Source organism: Microtus pennsylvanicus, chromosome 7 (genome assembly GCF_037038515.1).
Source record: "Microtus pennsylvanicus isolate mMicPen1 chromosome 7, mMicPen1.hap1, whole genome shotgun sequence".
Classification (NCBI taxonomy): domain Eukaryota; kingdom Metazoa; phylum Chordata; class Mammalia; order Rodentia; family Cricetidae; genus Microtus; species Microtus pennsylvanicus.
In genome coordinates this window covers 107,403,202-107,421,069 of record NC_134585.1, presented here as the reverse complement: position 1 = coordinate 107,421,069, position 17,868 = coordinate 107,403,202, and the positions used below count along the sequence as shown (strand labels likewise).

General features: G+C 52.3%; 1 protein-coding gene across 1 annotated transcript; it reads left to right on the top strand.

Moving 5' to 3' along the window:
- Nucleotides 1–5,101: 5,101 nt before the first annotated feature.
- Nucleotides 5,102–15,561, top strand: Alx3 (ALX homeobox 3). The gene is made up of 4 exons (XM_075979024.1): nucleotides 5,102–5,424; nucleotides 10,524–10,840; nucleotides 14,011–14,139; nucleotides 14,542–15,561. The coding sequence occupies exons 1-4, from the start codon at nucleotides 5,148–5,150 to the stop codon at nucleotides 14,848–14,850; spliced, it is 1,032 nt and encodes a 343-aa protein (XP_075835139.1). The 5' UTR covers nucleotides 5,102–5,147; the 3' UTR covers nucleotides 14,851–15,561.
- The last annotated feature ends 2,307 nt before the right edge of the window (nucleotides 15,562–17,868 follow it).

Below are 17,868 nucleotides of genomic sequence, written 5' to 3'. Positions count from 1 at the left end.
TGCCTGAAACACAGTGATGAGCTCCTTCAAGAACTCTAGGGTAAGTCCACTCCCATTTCTAGGGGTGTCCAGGAGGATACGTTTGCATTTCTTTCTGAGGGCCCCAAATGTGATAATTACATACTTATTAGCCCTATAAAATAACAAATCTGGAATCTGCACTCTGGAACCAATGGATTTCCTGCTGAAATGAGTTCAAGGGGTGCCCTAGCCAGCATCCTCTGTGAGAGCCAAAATCCTGCCACAGAAAGCTGCACAGAGGGACCGCCTAGCCCACATCACACACTTTGCCCTTCCACTTCAAGGCTTCCATTGTGAGCATGTTTTCTGGCTCTCTGTTCTCACTCTTCTTATCGTTGTTGCTTGTCTGCTGACTTAGTGTGTGCCTGCTGGGCTGGGGGCTAGTCTTGGGCGCCCCCTCCTCTTGGAGTAGACTGAATTCCCAAGGACTGGCTCTTTCTCCTCTTACCCTCCCGTAAGTGAAGACAGTTTTCGAAGCTGTATTCAGCAGACACTAGGGACTAGATTGATGCTCCTGCTCGTTAGAGTGTCTCTAGATCCTGTGGGCTCCTTCTCTACGTGGCTCCAACCTAGGTCCAGCAATATTCACCACATCTGAGTTCCCCCACAGTGGCTTCCTCTCTCACCTAGGAGCTGCTCTTTCTGGGATACCCTCTCTTCCGGCCCCTCCATTCACCTTTATTTGGGAAACTTCCACTCTGCTTTCTAGATTCAACCTTAGAGTACCTCATGACCACCTGTCCCCTGCTGTCCCCATTCCTGGGTTAGACATTTGTCTTGTGAGTCCCTTTCAGCTTCCTGAATGGGACTGACACTCTGTGAGACAAAAGCCTATTTCTCTGCATCCTTCTCCTAATCATCTCCAAAGGCCCCGGATGTGAGTGGTACCATTTCTGGCCCGATCCTACTTTCTGTCATGTGGCAGGCATTCAACACATGTCTGATGATCACACACCATTGCATAAGATCAATCAAGGTGTTAGAACTCTCCCCAAATCTAGAACTGCCCATTTCTGCTTTATACCAAGACTGCATCTGTAAAACTCCTCCACAAAGTGGCAACAGGGTCTACAGGGGGCACTTGCTAGAGAATTCATTTCTTTCCACACAAACACGTCAAGTGAGCAGCACTATCTCAGGTCCTCTTGCACAGCACCCTACAGCCGTCCTTCTGCCTCTCTCTGTCTCTCCTCCCATTCCACCTAACCCTGGTGAGATAGATAGATGTGTGTGTGTGTGTGCACGCGCATGTGTGTGTGTGTTCAAAGGTAGATCTAGGCTCAAGAAACATCTGTATAAACACTAGCTCTCCCAGCCCAGGAAAGCCGACTACAGAATCATTCCTCACACTTTAGTAGTATAGAAACTTAGCTACGAAGAGGTTAAATGGCTTTTCAATCAAGTATATTAAGTTGATAGAGAAGGAAAAAATAGTCCTTAAACGTCCCAGAAATTTCACCCTAAAGCATAGTATCCAGCTTACACTGATAGAATGTAGTCAAGGATCCTGATTCCCACAATACAAACCTTTCTTAAAAATATCATCCATGGGCAAAGAACACCGGATCTTAAGGTTTATTTACCATTCCTTAGCCTGACCTTCCAGGAAGAATGTAGTTAATGAGAAACAATCCACTTGGGCTCCCAAACCCAGAATTTTCATAAGGATCAATTTAGGATTTCAGTGTCTAAATAGAACGAGAGCAATGCTGACTGTCTTCCCTTCCAAGGGAAAAACAAACAACTGGAAGGCGGTCTTGTATATATTAAGAAAATCCCAAATGTGAGGTTCCATTTTCACCATTGTTCCGGCTCCCTTTGGATATCCACAGAAGGATATTTGACTTCATGGGTAGAGGCAGAGGGATGAAGAAAATAAAGGGGAAAGGTAGCTGTAACTGTTGTTTCCCTCATCAAGGAGCTGACGTTACACTTGGGTTAGAAGCCAGGACTGACCCACATGGATTCACATCCAAGTGATGGTTTGCTTCAATGCCAGTGACCCTCTTCACTTCAACACAGCCTTGTGCAGGCAAGGGGACCTTTTGTCTCCTGGTAAGCTAACTTTCACCTGCAGACTCCCTGGGAGATGAATTAATTAAGCAATCATCAATAAAAGTATCGTTTCCATTTTAAAACTTGTTCTACTTGGCAAGTGGAGAATGTTTTATTAAGTGGTATTTTTTGTTTTCTTAATTACAGGACCTAGAATTCTCTGGATGATTTATGGGCTCATCTCTTACTCTGTTGAGAATGGATCAGCAACAAACGCTATTAATTCAATGGCCATTAGACAGCATGAATGGTGAATTCATGAATCCTCTCAAAACTCTGCCCTACATCTAAATCAGCCTTAAAGACACTCAGGTGTTAGTGTTTCATTTGGTCTCCATTTAGCAGAAACCACCTCACTGCTCCCTCGCCTTTTCTGGCCACCATAGCTGGGTGCCAAGTGGTGTTCCTGACGCCACTAGTGCAGCTCGGCTCAAACCAGCTCTGCTCCATCTGGTCTCAGCTGCCCTTTGGGCAACAGGTCCCAGATTTCCCACTGGGAAAACAGAATGTATAAAAAATGATTTCTACCTTATTTTGTTGGCTGAAAAGAATAGAGAACTTGTAGGGTGGGAAGAACGGATCTGTGAGCAAATTCTGGTTCTTCTACTAACGAGTTATGTTCACTTTGAACAAACGGCTCCCTTACTCTGTAAAGGAGGCCAAATAATTGCGCCTACTTCATGAGTTGTGGTGAACATACGTAAAGCCATGTATGTTGGATATACAAGCTAAGTCCAGCATACTGTGTACATGCACATAGCTATGAAATGAGGGGCTTCTGGGTCTCCCAAGGCTCCCCAACTCTCAGTCCACCCAGAAAAGAAACTAAGACCTTGGACGTTCTCCTGTGCTATCTCTGCACCTGCTTCATCAGATGGTTCTCCACTGGAGATAGAGGCCTGCATTTGGACCAGTAATTCAAAGGGGAGCAGGAGAGGCTCCTCTGGGCTTTTTGTTATCCACAGTTCTGGGAGAAAACCCTTCCAGAAGAGACAGCTCTTCCAAGGAGACATCTGGGCCCTCCTGTCTCCTTCGTTCAGTTAGTAACACCATCACAGCGTGGATATTGCCTCTGTGCAGAGGGAAAAAGCATCAAGAGGAATCTCTTGGGCTGGGAAGGGGGTGGGTCTGTGGGGCAACAGACTCCTTTGTTCAGCTTTAGTGCCAGGGGCCATTCCTTCAGGAGTCAGGAGACTTCCACAGATTCAGGGACAGAACCCTGAAATCTGGGCTTCCCACTTTCTTGAGAAATCACCGCTGTCATTAAATTAACAACGTAGTGTAGAAAATGCGAGTGTTTCTCAAACCCCATGTCCCTATACTTGTGACCCATTTCTATGACAAGAAAACTGAGGCAAACGGCTCAGAGTTTAATCCAGGCTGCCTTGTTTAACTGTCAGTGACATTTTTCTTGGGTCACCCTGTCACCCTCTCAAACTGATTAAGTTGCTTGGTAACTTTGTTGCTCGGATGTCCTAAAAGGATACATATGAATGAACCATATCCAATTGACAAGTATTGAGAACTTGTATTAATAATCAATTCAACGGTGTCCACAACTGAAGTCCAGTGGCCTCCCCTCCGGTACGGCAGAGGGAAAACCTCATTTTGAGCCAAGCTTCTTTAGCTGGAAATAGCAACCCCAGGTGCTCCCATCTCTACCCAGCCTGCAGTCTGTGATTAGGGGCCCTAATGGCCATAATGCCTCCAATGTGGTGTTTAAGCCAATAAGGCTTCAGAGAAGTTATGGTATGTTTAATAATGGCTTAATGACTCCTTGTGAGATGCAAGGCTTCTGGTTCCTGTTTGGCCTTGATTTACAGCCCAACTCTGGCTGAGGACAGCCAAGAAACCCCCTCTAAGCCTCCAACGGAAGAGGGAGGTGTTCACACCAGGCCTCTTGGATTCCTTTAAAAATTGAGAATTCAAATGAAATACAAATGACGTCTGACTCCCCACCCCTCTCGCTAATCTCCAGGGGCACTAAAAATACAAATGGTTTAACCCAGACCTAAGGGATTTTTAAACTGGAGTCCCAAGGACCTCTGTCTGGCATTTCTTCCCAACTCTTAGAATGCAAAGAGCATTCTATTTCAGAAAAGCTAAACTATACTCTAATCCCACGTCTCCTCGGAGCTGGGGAGACTCACCTCCTGGGAAACGCATCCTACCCTCGCTCCGTCCAAAATAGCAGGCCTGAAATAGTCCCTTTGCAGTGGGACCCTGAACACTCTGAAAGGCATTTATTTCACGCTGCTCAGAGGGACAATGGCCCTTCTACTTCTTCCATACCTACGCCAAGAGCTACCTGGAAAGACCGCTGTGAAGCCCTGGGAACCTGCCTGCTGCCTCGCTTTGGAGCTCATCGCCAATATGTAGAAGGACCTCCACAGTCAGATGAAAACACTAAGTGATCGGTTGAAGGAGCCACAGCAAATTAAGGATAGTATCCAGGCCCAAGATCCCCAAGCCCCGGTTAGCTTAGAGCTGTTACCTCAGTGCCCAATCACTCACTCATAAGTCTGTGCAATACAAGTGTCTAAGGGAGGTGTGCTTGCTTTTCCCCCAAGACACCCGCAGAAGACTCAGGTAAAGGGTAACCACTGTAGGGGGCTCTCCACTCAGATCTCAGAGAATATGTTGGAGGAGGACGTCTACCCACACTGCCTCGCCTCTCTGGGGACAAGAGCCACTGAGATGGATATCAGGACTCAAGGGTGCAGCTCAGAGCCAAAACTCACCCAGACTGGTAGACAAAGGGGATCCTGCCCTCGAAAGGAAGCTGCCTTCCTCTTCCTCTCTTCCAACTGCTTGTGATATCGGCTCGGGGTGAATCAGGGGGATCCTGGGCTCCGAGGGGTTAACCCGCGCGGGGCCGCACGTGACGTGGATGGTTCCAGCATTAAGTCAGAGGCGCGGCCCCCTCTCCTGCCCCCCACCCCCCGCGGCGCGCGCCGCTCCCGGGGGCTCCGCGCCCCCGAGCCCAGGTCCCTCCCCCTTGGCAGGCGCTCACAGGCCGCGCGGGTAGCGGGAGCCCCGGAGCCCCGGCGGCCTGTGAGCCCGGAGCCGGCATGGACCCTGAGAGCTGCGCGCCCTTCTCCGTGGGGCCGGCAGCCGGTCCCTATGCGGCCACAGGGGACGAACCTCCAGGCCCCCAGGGGACTCCCGACGCAGCGCCTCACCTGCACCCCGCACCACCCCGAGGCCAGCGGCTTAGCCGCTTCCCGGCCTGCGGGCCCTTGGAACCCTACCTCCCAGAGCCCGCCAAGCCGCCCGCCAAGTACCTGCAGGACCTCGGGCCGGGCCCGATGCTCAACGGCGGCCACTTCTACGAGGGCCCCGCGGAAGGTAAAGCGCAGCAGGACCCGGTGTCGTTCCCCCTACACCCCCGACCCCTCTAGGTTTCCCCGACCCCCTCTCCCACTTTTCTGCTTCTCAACTTTGGCCCGTCTCGTATTTCCCACGGTTCCCTCGCTTGATCGCTACTGGCCTGGGCAGGCAAGGCCAGTGCGCTGGGGACGGCAGAGTCGCCTGTGTCCCCAGCAGCAGCAGCAAAGGGAGGCGGGAGGTCAAAGAAGGGTTGAGTGGCGACGATCTTGGGCCCATTCCTGCCTCGAAGGCGACAGGACCTGAAAGGAGGGATCATGCTCATCCTTAATCGGGCCTCTTGCTGCCACCAACCCAGAAGCGGGGACTGGGTCGAGGGCCCGGAAGTCTAACTGGGCCTCGACGCTGGGAGAGAAGAGCTCGGCTTTTGTGTCTGGCGCCCGTTGACAGAGCGCATAGGCTGGGTCTCGACTTAGTGGCCAAGCTGGACCCAGCGAAGGGCTGCGGCCTGGACTTACCCAGCTCTCCGCGTCGGGCCCAGCCTCTTCAGGAAAGGGTGTTGCCGTTGCCCTTAGACGCTCCGCAGAGTGGAGGTGGCCAATCGATCCCCTTCAGTGCCGGGGCCATTGTCAAGACCGCATAATTATGTTCTTGTTTCTCCGACTAACTTTGTCTTCCCGTCACGGGGAAGGCCGCCCTCCTTGCGCTTGGCATTCCAGCACCGAATCGCCACCTCTGAGCCGTCGGAAGCGGCCCTGGACAGTCCTAAACCCTAGGGCGCTTCCCGCTCCAGGGGCAGTGTGTGCTAAGGCGAGTCAGCCCCTGTCATTATCTGAGAATGTGCCTGACTGGCCGGGTCTAGCAAGACTGGCTTGCGGCCCACTGTACCCGCTGACCCACCAGAGTCTCAGCGCCCACGCCCACCCCTTGTATGCTGCGGCATTTCGCAGCCCAGACTCTGAGATGGATCTCTCTGGAGATCTGCCCATGCGGAAATCGCTTGCACTTCGAGTAGCTGGAGTAGCTAGCTGGGCAGCGAGCAGCTCCAGCCTTCGTCCGGTTCGGGTGGTGGGAGTGTGTACGGGAGGCCCGGGAGGTGTGTTGGGGTCATCGAAGGAAATGAGCAAGTCCGCTGAGCTTCGCGTCTAATGCGCTTTGAAAGAGGCTCTCCTGATAAAAACCACAGTTGGGACTTAATGAGAAGCAGTTGGCCTGGCTCCTCTGATCCCTGCCAGACGGCTGCATCCGCGCAGCGCCCAGAGCACCGCCAGCGACAGGTACCCGCTTGGATCGGTGTCGCACCCAGCAGCACCCACCCCACAGTCCAGATCTCCGCTGCGCAGCATCCTGCACCTACTGTTCGGGTTCTTGGACAGCCAAGAAGCTGGTGGTCGCATGGCTAAAAGCAGTGAGATTGCATAGGAGGGCGGCAAGTCTGTTCGCGCGACGAAACAAGGCTAAAGAAAGTAAAACCACGCCAGCAACAACCCAAGGGGAGATAGGGAATTTGAGCAAAACAACGGATTAGAGGTTGAAGAATAAAGGTCACAGGCTAAGTCAATTGGTGGGGTGGACAGAAAAACTAAAAAGAGTAAATGGACGAACGAAAAGAACAAACCGCAGATCGAACGAAGCGGGGAAAACGAGGAAGAAAAAGACACACACACACACACAGAGAGAGAGAGAGAGAGAGAGAGAGAGAGAGAGAGAGAGAGAGACAGAGAGAGAGACAGAGAGAGAGACAGAAAGAGACAGAGAGAGACAGAGAGAGAGACAGAGAGAGAAGAACAAACGAAAGAAGGGGTACTTCCTAAAGGGGTAGCGCGCATCAAATGCAACAAATGAGCTACGAAAACTAACGATTTGGGATTTGGGTTGTGTGGGGAGACAGGCCAAATGCAAAGGAAGCGCTGCGAGCTCGAGCCTGGGCTGGGGTCCTGACCGCTGTTCCCTCTGACGTCCTGACTGGAGCTCTTCTGTTCTGGTCTTCGTTGCACATGGATCTTTAGTAAAGATACTTTACACACCACAACACACACACACACACACACACACACACACACACACACACGTCCCTGCCTTTAAATTATCGGTCTGGGAGCGTTGGCTGGTCTTTTCTGAGACCGGGTTGTTGTGCTCGGAGCTTGACTCTCTCTCACCCGGCATCCCCACCTCGGCTGTCCCCGCCAGCCGGCCGCACTTTGCAAAGAGCATCCTGCCCTTCTCCCGATGCGGGCCTTGTTTTGTCCTTTCCAGCCACCCATCCACCCTCCTCGGGTGGTACCTTTGTGTGCAGGGGTGGTTCCTTCCGGCTCTTCCAGGGTTGCCAATTTGTCCCTAAGCTTGGCTCTCTGACCTGGGAACGAATCCTCTGGATTCCTGCTAGAGTTCTGCCCACCTGCCTCAGTTGAGACCTACAGCCCCAAAACCCGGCCGACTGGGTAGAAGTTAAATCTTTGGCTAAGAACCTCCAAGGAGAACACCACCGCGTCGCTGGCGTCCCTGAACTAGGTGCTTATTATGAACTTAAGGTCTTCCCTAAAAGCAGCCCTCAGAACTGAGGAAGCCCAAGCTCAGAAACTACCTGACCCATTTAGAGACCCCAGCATGACGACAAAAAATGATGCATCTTAACGCAAAGCTGCCATGAAAGCTGAAAGCCAGGTGGCTGATTCTGTGACAACAGTGAGTGCCACCCATCCGGACTTTGGAGCGGGAGGATGGATGCTACTCACCAACCCAGCTTGAGGTGACTTTAGACAGTTTGTGGTAGGGCTGTGGTGTGCTTCTCCCTTGTCAGGGATGCTTGAAGGCCGGGTCAGAGATAAAGAATCCTGACCCCTGTTGGCATGTTAGAGGTCCCAGTCCTTGCACCTGGCTTTCACTCCTACAGAGGGTTTTTGCATTCCTGCAGTTGCACAGGCTCGGGATCCTCTTTACACTTAGCTTCAGGCTCCCAGTGGCCAACAACCAACTTGAGTTCTCTCTCTGGACCACCCCCAATGTGCTGTAATAGCTGACAATAGTTCAAAGCTCAGAGGAGTTCCTTGACAGAACCACCTTCCCCAGGCAAGCTTGAACTGCTGGCGTCAACTCTGAGACTGCCTTCCTGGGGGCTCCTTTCCTTTTCTCCCATTTTTGTCTCTGCTCTCCCTAGGCCTGACTCCTCTGGAAGCTGCTTGGGGAGCTCTGGAAAGCGGCTGGGTTCCTGGAGTCCTCCAGCTAGAGCAGGGAGGTTTGAGGAAAAGAGTAATGAGGAGGGGCAGTTGTCTGGCCCTTAGAGAGGACTATAATGGGGGCAGGCGTGAGAGAGGAGCAGAGGCCAGCAGGCTTAGCCTCTGTGGAAGGATAACTGCTCTGCTGGGTTTTGATCTCTTGACTTTATCAGCTTATCAGGAAAGCAAGTGGCGGGGCCCTAGATTGGAGTATTTCCTTTGAGCTGGCTCTTCTAGGAACAGGGAACAGACACTGAGAGTTAGGAACCAGAACACCTCCGGGAGCTCTCTGTGGTGGTTAACTAACGTATTCCTAAGCCCTTGTCCTGGGTTCCTCTCACCCATTTTCTGCCTGAAATCCACCCTCACCTTCCTGAGAACCCGAGATAGCAAAGTTCTTCCCTGCCAGGCCATTTTGAGGGTCCTGATATCTCCAGGGTGACCCATTCCAAGCTCCCGGCTCTCTCTGACAATTTTTTTATTATGTAGTTTGACTTTTTTTGATTCCTCCTTCCTAGCAAGATGTGACGATGGGGAACAGTAAGGCCTGCAGTGTGACTGCATGACCTGTGCATCATGAAGGAGACTGCCTCTACGAGCTGCTGTAGCCAGAGGCCAGGCCTGGGGTGACTCCCTAGGTCTTCAGGACACCCGTGGAAAGCTTATTTCACAGTCTGGGTGATCCCAAGGGGGTTACTGACCACTTTCCAGCTGAAAGTGCCCTCCAGATAGGGACTCATCTGATTCAGGGGACCCCTCCACACACTTACAGCTGTGATCTTGACATTAAGTCTTCAGGAAGAAACGCTTCTTGGTGCCAGCTAGCTAGGCCTCCTGAGGGCCAGGCCCCCATTGGAGATGGGCCTGGGGCCAAAGAAGGGGCCCTCTGAGTCAGCAGGGCGTCTTTGTGGCTTCCATCCCAGGAGGAACTTTATGGGGACACCGCTGGGGGTCTTTTCCAGAGGGAAAGGGTGGGAGATGATTGTGGTGACCTGTTTTTCACCATGCCAGGTCAGTCATATGGGGTTCCTGACTAGGAGCCTATCAGAGGGAGGCTGCTGGGATCTATTCCTGCCTGGCCTGTTAACAGAGGTGATGAGGAAGCACTCAGACACTCCTTGGGGAGGGGGCGGCAGACAATGCTGAGGGTAACTGGGAAAGGGGATTGTGGTACTGTTCCCTCAGGACCCCGCCAAAGCACAGCCTATCTGGCCTCCATCTTTCTGTGCTGGACCCTAAGCTCTTGCTCTGACCTCACAGCTTTAGAATGAATGAAGACCCATGATTCCTATGGAATCGTCATTGTACCAGCTTGCTCTTCATACTTCAGAGTTGGGAAAGTTAATACTAATGTCAGCGAGACTTGGACTTCAGAGAATGAGGCATGGGGAAACCAGCCAAAGGTGGTCTATGCATCTCTGTCCATGCCTGCCTGGCCCTGGTAGCAATCTCATGCCGGAGGGCCTGGGAATCCAGGCCGGCACAACCAGAACAAGAGAACACTCTAGAAAGGGGTGGGAGATGTCAATCACCCCGTCCTTAACCCCTGCCCCCACCCTTGGCCCTGCCAGGGTGGCAGTCCTTGCTGTGGCGCCAATCCTGGCACCTCCACACCCTGTGGGACACACCACCACAGAGCACTTCCCCGAAATGAACCCCCCTAAGGCCCTAGAAGATCTGCCCAGACCACAGAGCTCATAGTTCCCTAGGGCCCCCTCCCCAGCTGGAGGCTCAACAGTCAGGCCTCTGAATGCCAGGCTCCCAGGGAGGGTGGCTGCCAGGAGGAAGAGCAGGGGAAGGAGGAGGAGGCGGAGCCTAGAACTTCAATGCTCTTTCCCTCCCTCGATTCCACCCACAAAACCCCCCTGTTAGGTTTTCATCCTCCTTTTTGTGTTTCCATTGTAGCTGAAGAGAAGGCCTCCAAAGTTGCCAGCTTCCCCCAGCTGCCCGTGGACTGCCGAGGAGGTCCTAGAGACGGGCCCTCTGACGTGCAAGGTTCCCCAGGTCCCTGCCTGGCCAGCCTTCGTGTCCCTCTTTCCCCGGGACTTCCTGACTCCATGGAGTTGGCCAAGAGCAAGAGCAAGAAGCGCCGGAATCGTACGACCTTCAGCACATTCCAGCTGGAAGAACTGGAGAAAGTCTTCCAGAAAACCCACTACCCCGATGTGTATGCCCGGGAGCAGCTGGCTTTACGCACGGACCTGACTGAGGCCCGGGTACAGGTGAGGCCATGGTGGGCACCAGATTTTCTGGTTGACACAGTCGCTCAGACCACGGACCAGATCAAGGAAGGGCTAGGAGAGGTGGGCACTAGTGTCTCACAGAGTCGCCTTGCCCAGCTCCTCCTGGAGGCTGGCCTTTGGAGATCACCCTTCATGCTTAGCTCTACTGTGGCTACAGACTTTTCTCTATTCCTAATGAACTGCATTAGGTTAGGGCTCAGGCATAGTCTTGCATTGTTTCTCTTGGAGTCCCATGGTCCCTGGGAATCCTCTGTTATTTACCAGCTGGCTAGATATTTGGTGTTTCTGTTGCCCACTTTTGGGAAAGGAATTACCAGTAGAAAGCCAGAGAATTTTGAGGGCCACCAGGTGGAAGAAGTGAGTCCTGAACACTTAACAGTGCTACTTCTGAGGTGGCTGGCCAGGGTGGGAATGTGACTTCAGGGCGTGTCAGGCTCACCATGAGCCAACAACCAGCTTCTAGCTCGGAGGACTTGACCAGGAATGTTTCCCCTCAACAGGCTCTTCTGTACAGAGACCAACCCTTAGGGCCTTTGGCTATTGCAACTGCCTCACATAGTGGGGAACCCAGCCAGTGAAGAAGGGGGAGAGAAGGGTGAGCGGATGCTGGAAGGGGGAGAAGGAAAGCTGTGCCCAAACGTGTTGGAAGCGATGGAGAACAGGAAGGTGACAAGCAGGACTGGGGTGGAGAGGACCTTTATTGAGAGTCTGGCTCTAGAGGAAGAGTGGTCACCCATGGCCTTGCTTTGGTTCACAGTTTAATCATAACAGGCTCCCAGTGGCAGAGAAGGGTTTGGGGTTCTAGAGAAAGGTGAGATCACCATCCTGGCAGAGGAATCTGCTTCTCCTTCTGTGAGGGAAGAGAAGTTCCTATTAATCACTCCCAGGATGGGGCCCTTTTAGAGACTCGAGAAGATGCTACGGTGGGGACCAACTCTAACAGACAGTGGGGCCCCACAGGCTGCTCTACAGAAGCCAGCAAGGTCCATCAAGCAGGCCTGATAGCCAGATAGGACTGGAGAGGCTCAAGTGGTTTCCTCTCCCTGTCGTGTCCTCCTGCTTTCCTGTCCCGTCTAGGTGGCAGCTAAAACTCTCTTCTATGACTGTCCGCCAAGGTTCTTCAAGCTATGGAAACAACCCCAGATTTTACAAGCTAAGAAAGTCCAGAACAGGGAGTCTCTGGAATGTTGTGTTGGGGTGGTGTCTGAATTGCTCTTCCCTGTGGAAATGCGTGGTGTGTGGGGCAGGGGCACCTCCCTCACTCCTCTCCACGATCCTCCCCCTCTTCCTCCTCCTCCTTTTCTTTTTCTTTTGTTTTAATTTGAGGGGGGGGGCTGCTTTTGAAACAGAGTCTCATTCTGTCTAGAACCTAGGCTATCCCAGGATACATTTGACAGCCCAGGCTGGCCTCAAACTAAAGATCCTCCTACCACAGCCTCCTGAGGGCTGGCAAAATAACACACGTTTTAGGCATGAGCCACCAGGCCTAGCTCCTAGGCCTTTCTGACCCATGGAACCCCCAAACCCAGTTCAGAAGCTTCCCCAACCACCAAGGCCCTAGAGAACGGGGAGGTTCTTCTCTGACAGGAGCATGACACTTACCATAAACCCCACCCCATGAAGGGGACTAATTAAGACCACACATGTGACAATGGAGAGGGCAAGTCCCAAGCCCAGGCAGAGGTCCAGAGTGGAGAGGCTCCAGCGGGAAATGGACGGTGACAGAAGACTAATTCCCAGTAAAGGCCTAATGCCTGAAGAGGAGGAAGAGGAGAGAGGAGGGCTTTCATGGTGGACACTCTTGACCCTGGCCAGGCCTGCCCTGGGGTCCCAAAAACCTGGGGGATGCACAGCCTCTTAGCTATCAGGTCACTGGCCTACATGAGTAGAGGTAATCAAGGAGAAGGGAACATACGAGAGCTGAGGATGTTCTCCTCCCAGACAGGGTGGTGGGGTTTTACACACAGATAAGAAACACAATCACTGCTCTTTCTATTTTTATCTCCACATGGCTCCCTAGAAAACAATGGTTGGTTTGTGTGTGGTTGGCTTTGACTTCGGTTTTGGATTTGAATTTTGGCAGGGTTACGCGTATTTTAGACTGACTTCAAACTCAGTACGTGACTGAAGCTGGCCTTGAACACCTGATATCCTCTAGCCTCCGCTTCCCAAGTTCTGGAATTACAGGCATGCGCCACTGCACCCACCTTGGTTTGGTTTCAATATCACCAGCATCTATTCCACAGCTGACATGATATTAAATGAAAGAAATAGAATTATATATGCCAATACAAATAAATAAAATAGGATAGGGTATATGCCAAATTCATCACGTGTATGCTCAGATGTGTATAAGACATATGATCCCTCACCTGCCAAGAACACATGAATGACTGAGAAGTAGATCCCCAAAGAGAGCATGGGCTTAGAATGTGATGAGAGACTGAGGAAGGTCAGGCCATTACAGAAGAACCCAGACTGGATGACGTGTTGAAGAGATGGGCAGTCCAGGAAGGGAGAACTTACACACAGGCGGGAAGGAACAACACAGCAGGTGTCTGAAGAGAGAGATGGGTGGGAGCTTGGGAGGCATCGAGGAAGAACAAAGTGCTGTTACATGGCAGGACAGAAGGCTATGGAGACGGCAGAGACCTAAGCAGCCTTGCTGGGCTCTAAACCGGGGCTTCCAGGGAGCCACTGAGGGATTAGACAGGACCATGACCTGAATAGGAATGTGTTAACTGAATAGGAATGCCTTAATTCATTGGATGCTACAAGGCGGATCAACCAGACTCCAACACCCACACACTGGCGGACCTAGGAGGTATCCTGGGCCCCTGAAGCCCACAGGCCCCCTTTCCCTATAACAAACACTGTGACAAGACCTAGCCAGGATGGAAATGAAGAGAGTGACTCAGCCTGGGAATGCTTGCTGGGGCCCCTGGGGGCCAATAGTGCTGCTCTGGGATGGGGCCTCTCCCAGGCTCCACTGGCTCTGGAAACAGTGAGGATTCTCTACGCTCCTGCCACTGGGGATTTTCTGACTTGGATCTAGATCCCAGGAGAGGACTCAGTGATTACCCTCACCCATTAGGCTCTAGTCCTCAGGGCTGCTCTGGCACCCCTTAACCCTCCCCAATGGTCCCCAGGTCTGGTTCCAGAACCGCAGAGCCAAGTGGCGGAAGCGGGAGCGTTATGGGAAGATGCAGGAGGGACGGAATCCTTTCACCACTGCCTATGACATCTCTGTGCTGCCCCGAACTGACAGTCATCCTCAGGTGAGACCTTTAGCCCCACCCTTCAACAACGCCTGATCTATGGGGTTGCCAGTGAGAAATGTGCTCTGAGGGAGAAGGGAGGGGCTGCAGCATCTCCTGCAGCATCTGGGTGCTGTGTGATATGGGCAAATCATTTAATTTCTTCCTCTGCAGAGCAGGGCTATTGCCTACTCTGATACACGCAGAACATGGAGGAATTAAGGAAGAGAGTATAGTTTCTGAGAAACCATGGTGGGGACATCCTGGATGCCAGTATGGATGATAGGAGGGATGTGACCCTGGGCCTAGTGGAGACTTCTAGAAAGCTTCTGAGGCTTCAAAGACAATGGGAGAGCCAGCAGGGTAAGATGCCAGCTTCTGGGCCAAGCAGTTCATAGCCTTTCTTTCCCCTTCTCTTTTCAGCTGCAGAACTCCCTGTGGCCCAGTCCAGGGTCTGGGAGCCCAGGGGGACCCTGCCTCATGTCTCCAGAGGGCATCCCCTCTCCATGCATGTCCCCATACTCCCACTCCCATGGAAATGTGGCTGGCTTCATGGGGGTGCCAGCCTCCCCTGCAGCCCACCCCGGCATCTATTCCATCCATGGCTTTCCTCCTGCCCTGGGAGGACATAGCTTTGAGCCCTCTCCGGATGGTGACTACAAGTCTCTAAGCCTTGTCTCGCTCAGGGTGAAGCCCAAAGAGTCCCCCAGCCTGCTGAACTGGACCACGTGATGGCTTGCACGGACACAGACTGAGCTGCCTGCTCCTCTTCCTGCTCTCACCTGCTCCTCGCCCATCTCCACCTGAACACCAGACAGCAAACCCTTCTGCCTCCGTATCATGGGTGGTTCCAGAAGCTTGAGAAAGGATCTGGGACCCTCAGCCTCCTTCAGGGAACAGGCTGCAGGATCTTATCTCTTAGAATAGGTGGGACGACTTGAAGAGACTTCAAAGCACGCAGGACTCTTCCTTATAAACTGGGTCCCCTCATTCAAATTGGGCGAGAGGAAAGGTGACAGACGCTGCCCTTTTCCTCAAGACTGTTTCTAATCTGGGGAGCCAGTCCAGGAAGATGGAAGGAGGAGGTAGACTGAGCAGGGAGGTGCTCTCTGTGGCACTTAGGGTTGGCCACTAGGGGACATTCGCTCAGTGCCTGGAGCTGACATTTGCCCAAAAGGCTATAGTCAGTTTGATAAAAAGTGAAGGTCTCCTCTGCCACAAGCACCCCTCACATATTTCTACCCTCAGCCCAGTCTACCAACATACTTGGAGTCATTTTCTCCAAGGGGCAGGGAAGAAATTCCACCAAACATTAAATATTTGGATTTGTTTTCATGGAATCAGGTCAGGACTATGCCATAGAAACCAGATTGGATGTTGATCAAAATAAAACAGATTTTTCCAGCCTCTGAGGCCCTGAGACCCGGATCCCAATTTTTGTAAAGATGCCTTTGTTTTGTAGTAATAAACACAGTGGTGTTTTTTTTTCATTCTGAGCGGCTGTCTGTCCCCAACGTGCCTGGTCCTCCGTTGCTTTAGGATTAAACTGTATCTATGATCTAGGTTGGGCCAAGCCCTCCTGTGGAGCAGCAAGAATCCAGGGGCTTCTAATAAAAGGTTCAGGGTCCGTGACAGAACCCTCAAGGTCAATGGATGTCATGCTTGGCTCTGTCACCTGCATCAGCTCACTGGCTTTGGCAGACCCCAAGAGGCTCTAATGCGTCGGGCCTCATTTATTTGGTAGGGAAATTCGGGGGTGGGAACAGAAGTAAGAAAGCTGAGGAAAGCTTGTGGTTGAAGTGACCACGGAGAGAATCGAAGGACAGGGATCTTATGGAGGTTTTGAGTGCCTGTGGGCTGGGACCCCAAGTGCTGGGGGCGGGGCAGCTGTCTTCTCCCAGATGCCCCAGAGAGCGTGTCTGAGCTGTGGGGTAGAGACAAAAGCCAGAACTCTTTCTTGTGGTTTTAGAGTATTACCCATTCTACCCCTCATCCCCTGCCTTATCTCTGGAGCCTGGAAGGCAGGGAAAAAGCAGGCCTGGCCCTCCCACCCTCCCAGTAAACACAACCACATTGCTCTGAAGAATTCCACTCAGCCCAGCCCTGCCATCCCCCACCCCACGCCTCATCTTTCAGGCACAGAGAAACCCAAGCATGCAAAGACACATGGGTGCTATGCTTATTATCAAGGAGAGAACAAGTCCCCCATCAGACTGAATTTCCTAACCAAGACAGTTACCATGAGGTGGCTGTGCAGCCCCATAGATGGATCCACCTTCTCTCTTCCTTTCCCAGAGAAAGCTTCTGGTAACTTCCTTCTTCTCTATCCTGACACTGGCTGAAAGAGAGCCCTGTCTAGGACTGCCACTCACTGGTGAGCCTCCTAGACTTTGCCCACTGGTCAGTAAGGGGATCGGGGCTCAAGTCCCCATTTCGGATTCCAGGGGACATACGGCTTCACTAGAAATGCCATCATTCCATTCAAGGAGTGGTCAGGGCTGTTTGGACCCTTACGCCCTACAAAAGCCAGAGAGTCATTTGTCCTGGGTGGTTCTCTTGCTGTGATAAAAATCCCAACGAAAGCAAGTGTAAGTAGGTGAGGATTTATTCTGGCTCACGGCACAGGCTTCTGTTCTGGTTGTTGTTTTGTTTCAGAGACAGGGCTCTCTGTGTAGTCCTGGAACTCACTTTGTCGACCAGTCTGACCTCAAACTCAGAGATCTGCCTGCCTCTGCCGGGAATTAAAATGTCTCCACACCTCTCGGCTGTGGCCCAGTTCCTACTGTGTTGGAGGAAGCAAGGCAGCTGGAGCGTGAGGCAGCTGTCACATTGTGCTCACAGCTAGGAAGTACAGCGGAGTGTGCTGCCGCTCAGCTTGCTTTTCTTATTTCAGCCTGGGACCCCCGTCTGTGGGATGGTAGGCCATAGAGGCAGAAAGATGTCTAAGGCCTTCCTACTCCATGCTAGGCCTTGGGCTATGCCAGCGACAGCAATGGCCAAAAAACACACTTTCTTTTCTCCTAGTTTAGAAAGAAAGAAAGATGGAAGGAGAGAAGTAGAGAGACTCTGTGAAGCTCAAGCAAATGAAGCTGACATAAGGATGGGACCAGACAGAAGAAAATGACATTGAGTCCAGGATGAAGTCAGCGAGAGAGCGGTGGAGCCGACAGAGGCCATGGGCAATGCTTAGAGGGCCTGCGGGGAGGGCACGGGGAGGCCGGATGCTGGCTACTGGCTCCCATCCAGGTGCATCTGCCCACAGCTCATATTTTTCTGTCCAGCGACAACTGAATGAAGAGAAAGCTAACTTTACAACCGCCCACTTCACACATAATGAATACGAATGGGCACCCCGGAGCCTGTCTCAGGGGATTATCTGTGAGCTGACAGGTCCTCCCACCGGCTGGGTCATCCCAGCCAGCCTGTCCCCTGGCTGGGGCACAGACAGCCCCTCACCTGCTTCCCATTAGCCATACACCCCTCCTCCTCCGTGCCTTTAAGACACAGCCCCCAGGCCTCCAGATACCCAGCCTCCAAGCTCACTCTAGAGGTGACCAGAGACTCCCAGCTAGATCCTGTCATTTACCAAGGTCAGTGGGTTTCTCTCACTCCTGGGCAGGGAAAAGGAAGTGACTCTACCTGGAACCCCAACTTCAGGGGCTGAGTTGTACTTAATCTGTTTTTGCTGAGGCTTTTCTAGGTCTCACTGAAAGCCAAGTGCAGACTGAAGCTTATGCCTGTTGTGGCGGT

Coding starts and splice junctions, on each gene's coding strand:
- Alx3 (XM_075979024.1), top strand. CDS start 5,148: ATGGACCCTGAGAGCTGCGCGCCCTTCTCCGTGGGGCCGGCAGCCGGT. Junction 5,425..10,523: donor CTACGAGGGCCCCGCGGAAG/GTAAAGCGCAGC, acceptor TTTCCATTGTAG/CTGAAGAGAAGGCCTCCAAA. Junction 14,140..14,541: donor GAACTGACAGTCATCCTCAG/GTGAGACCTTTA, acceptor TTCTCTTTTCAG/CTGCAGAACTCCCTGTGGCC.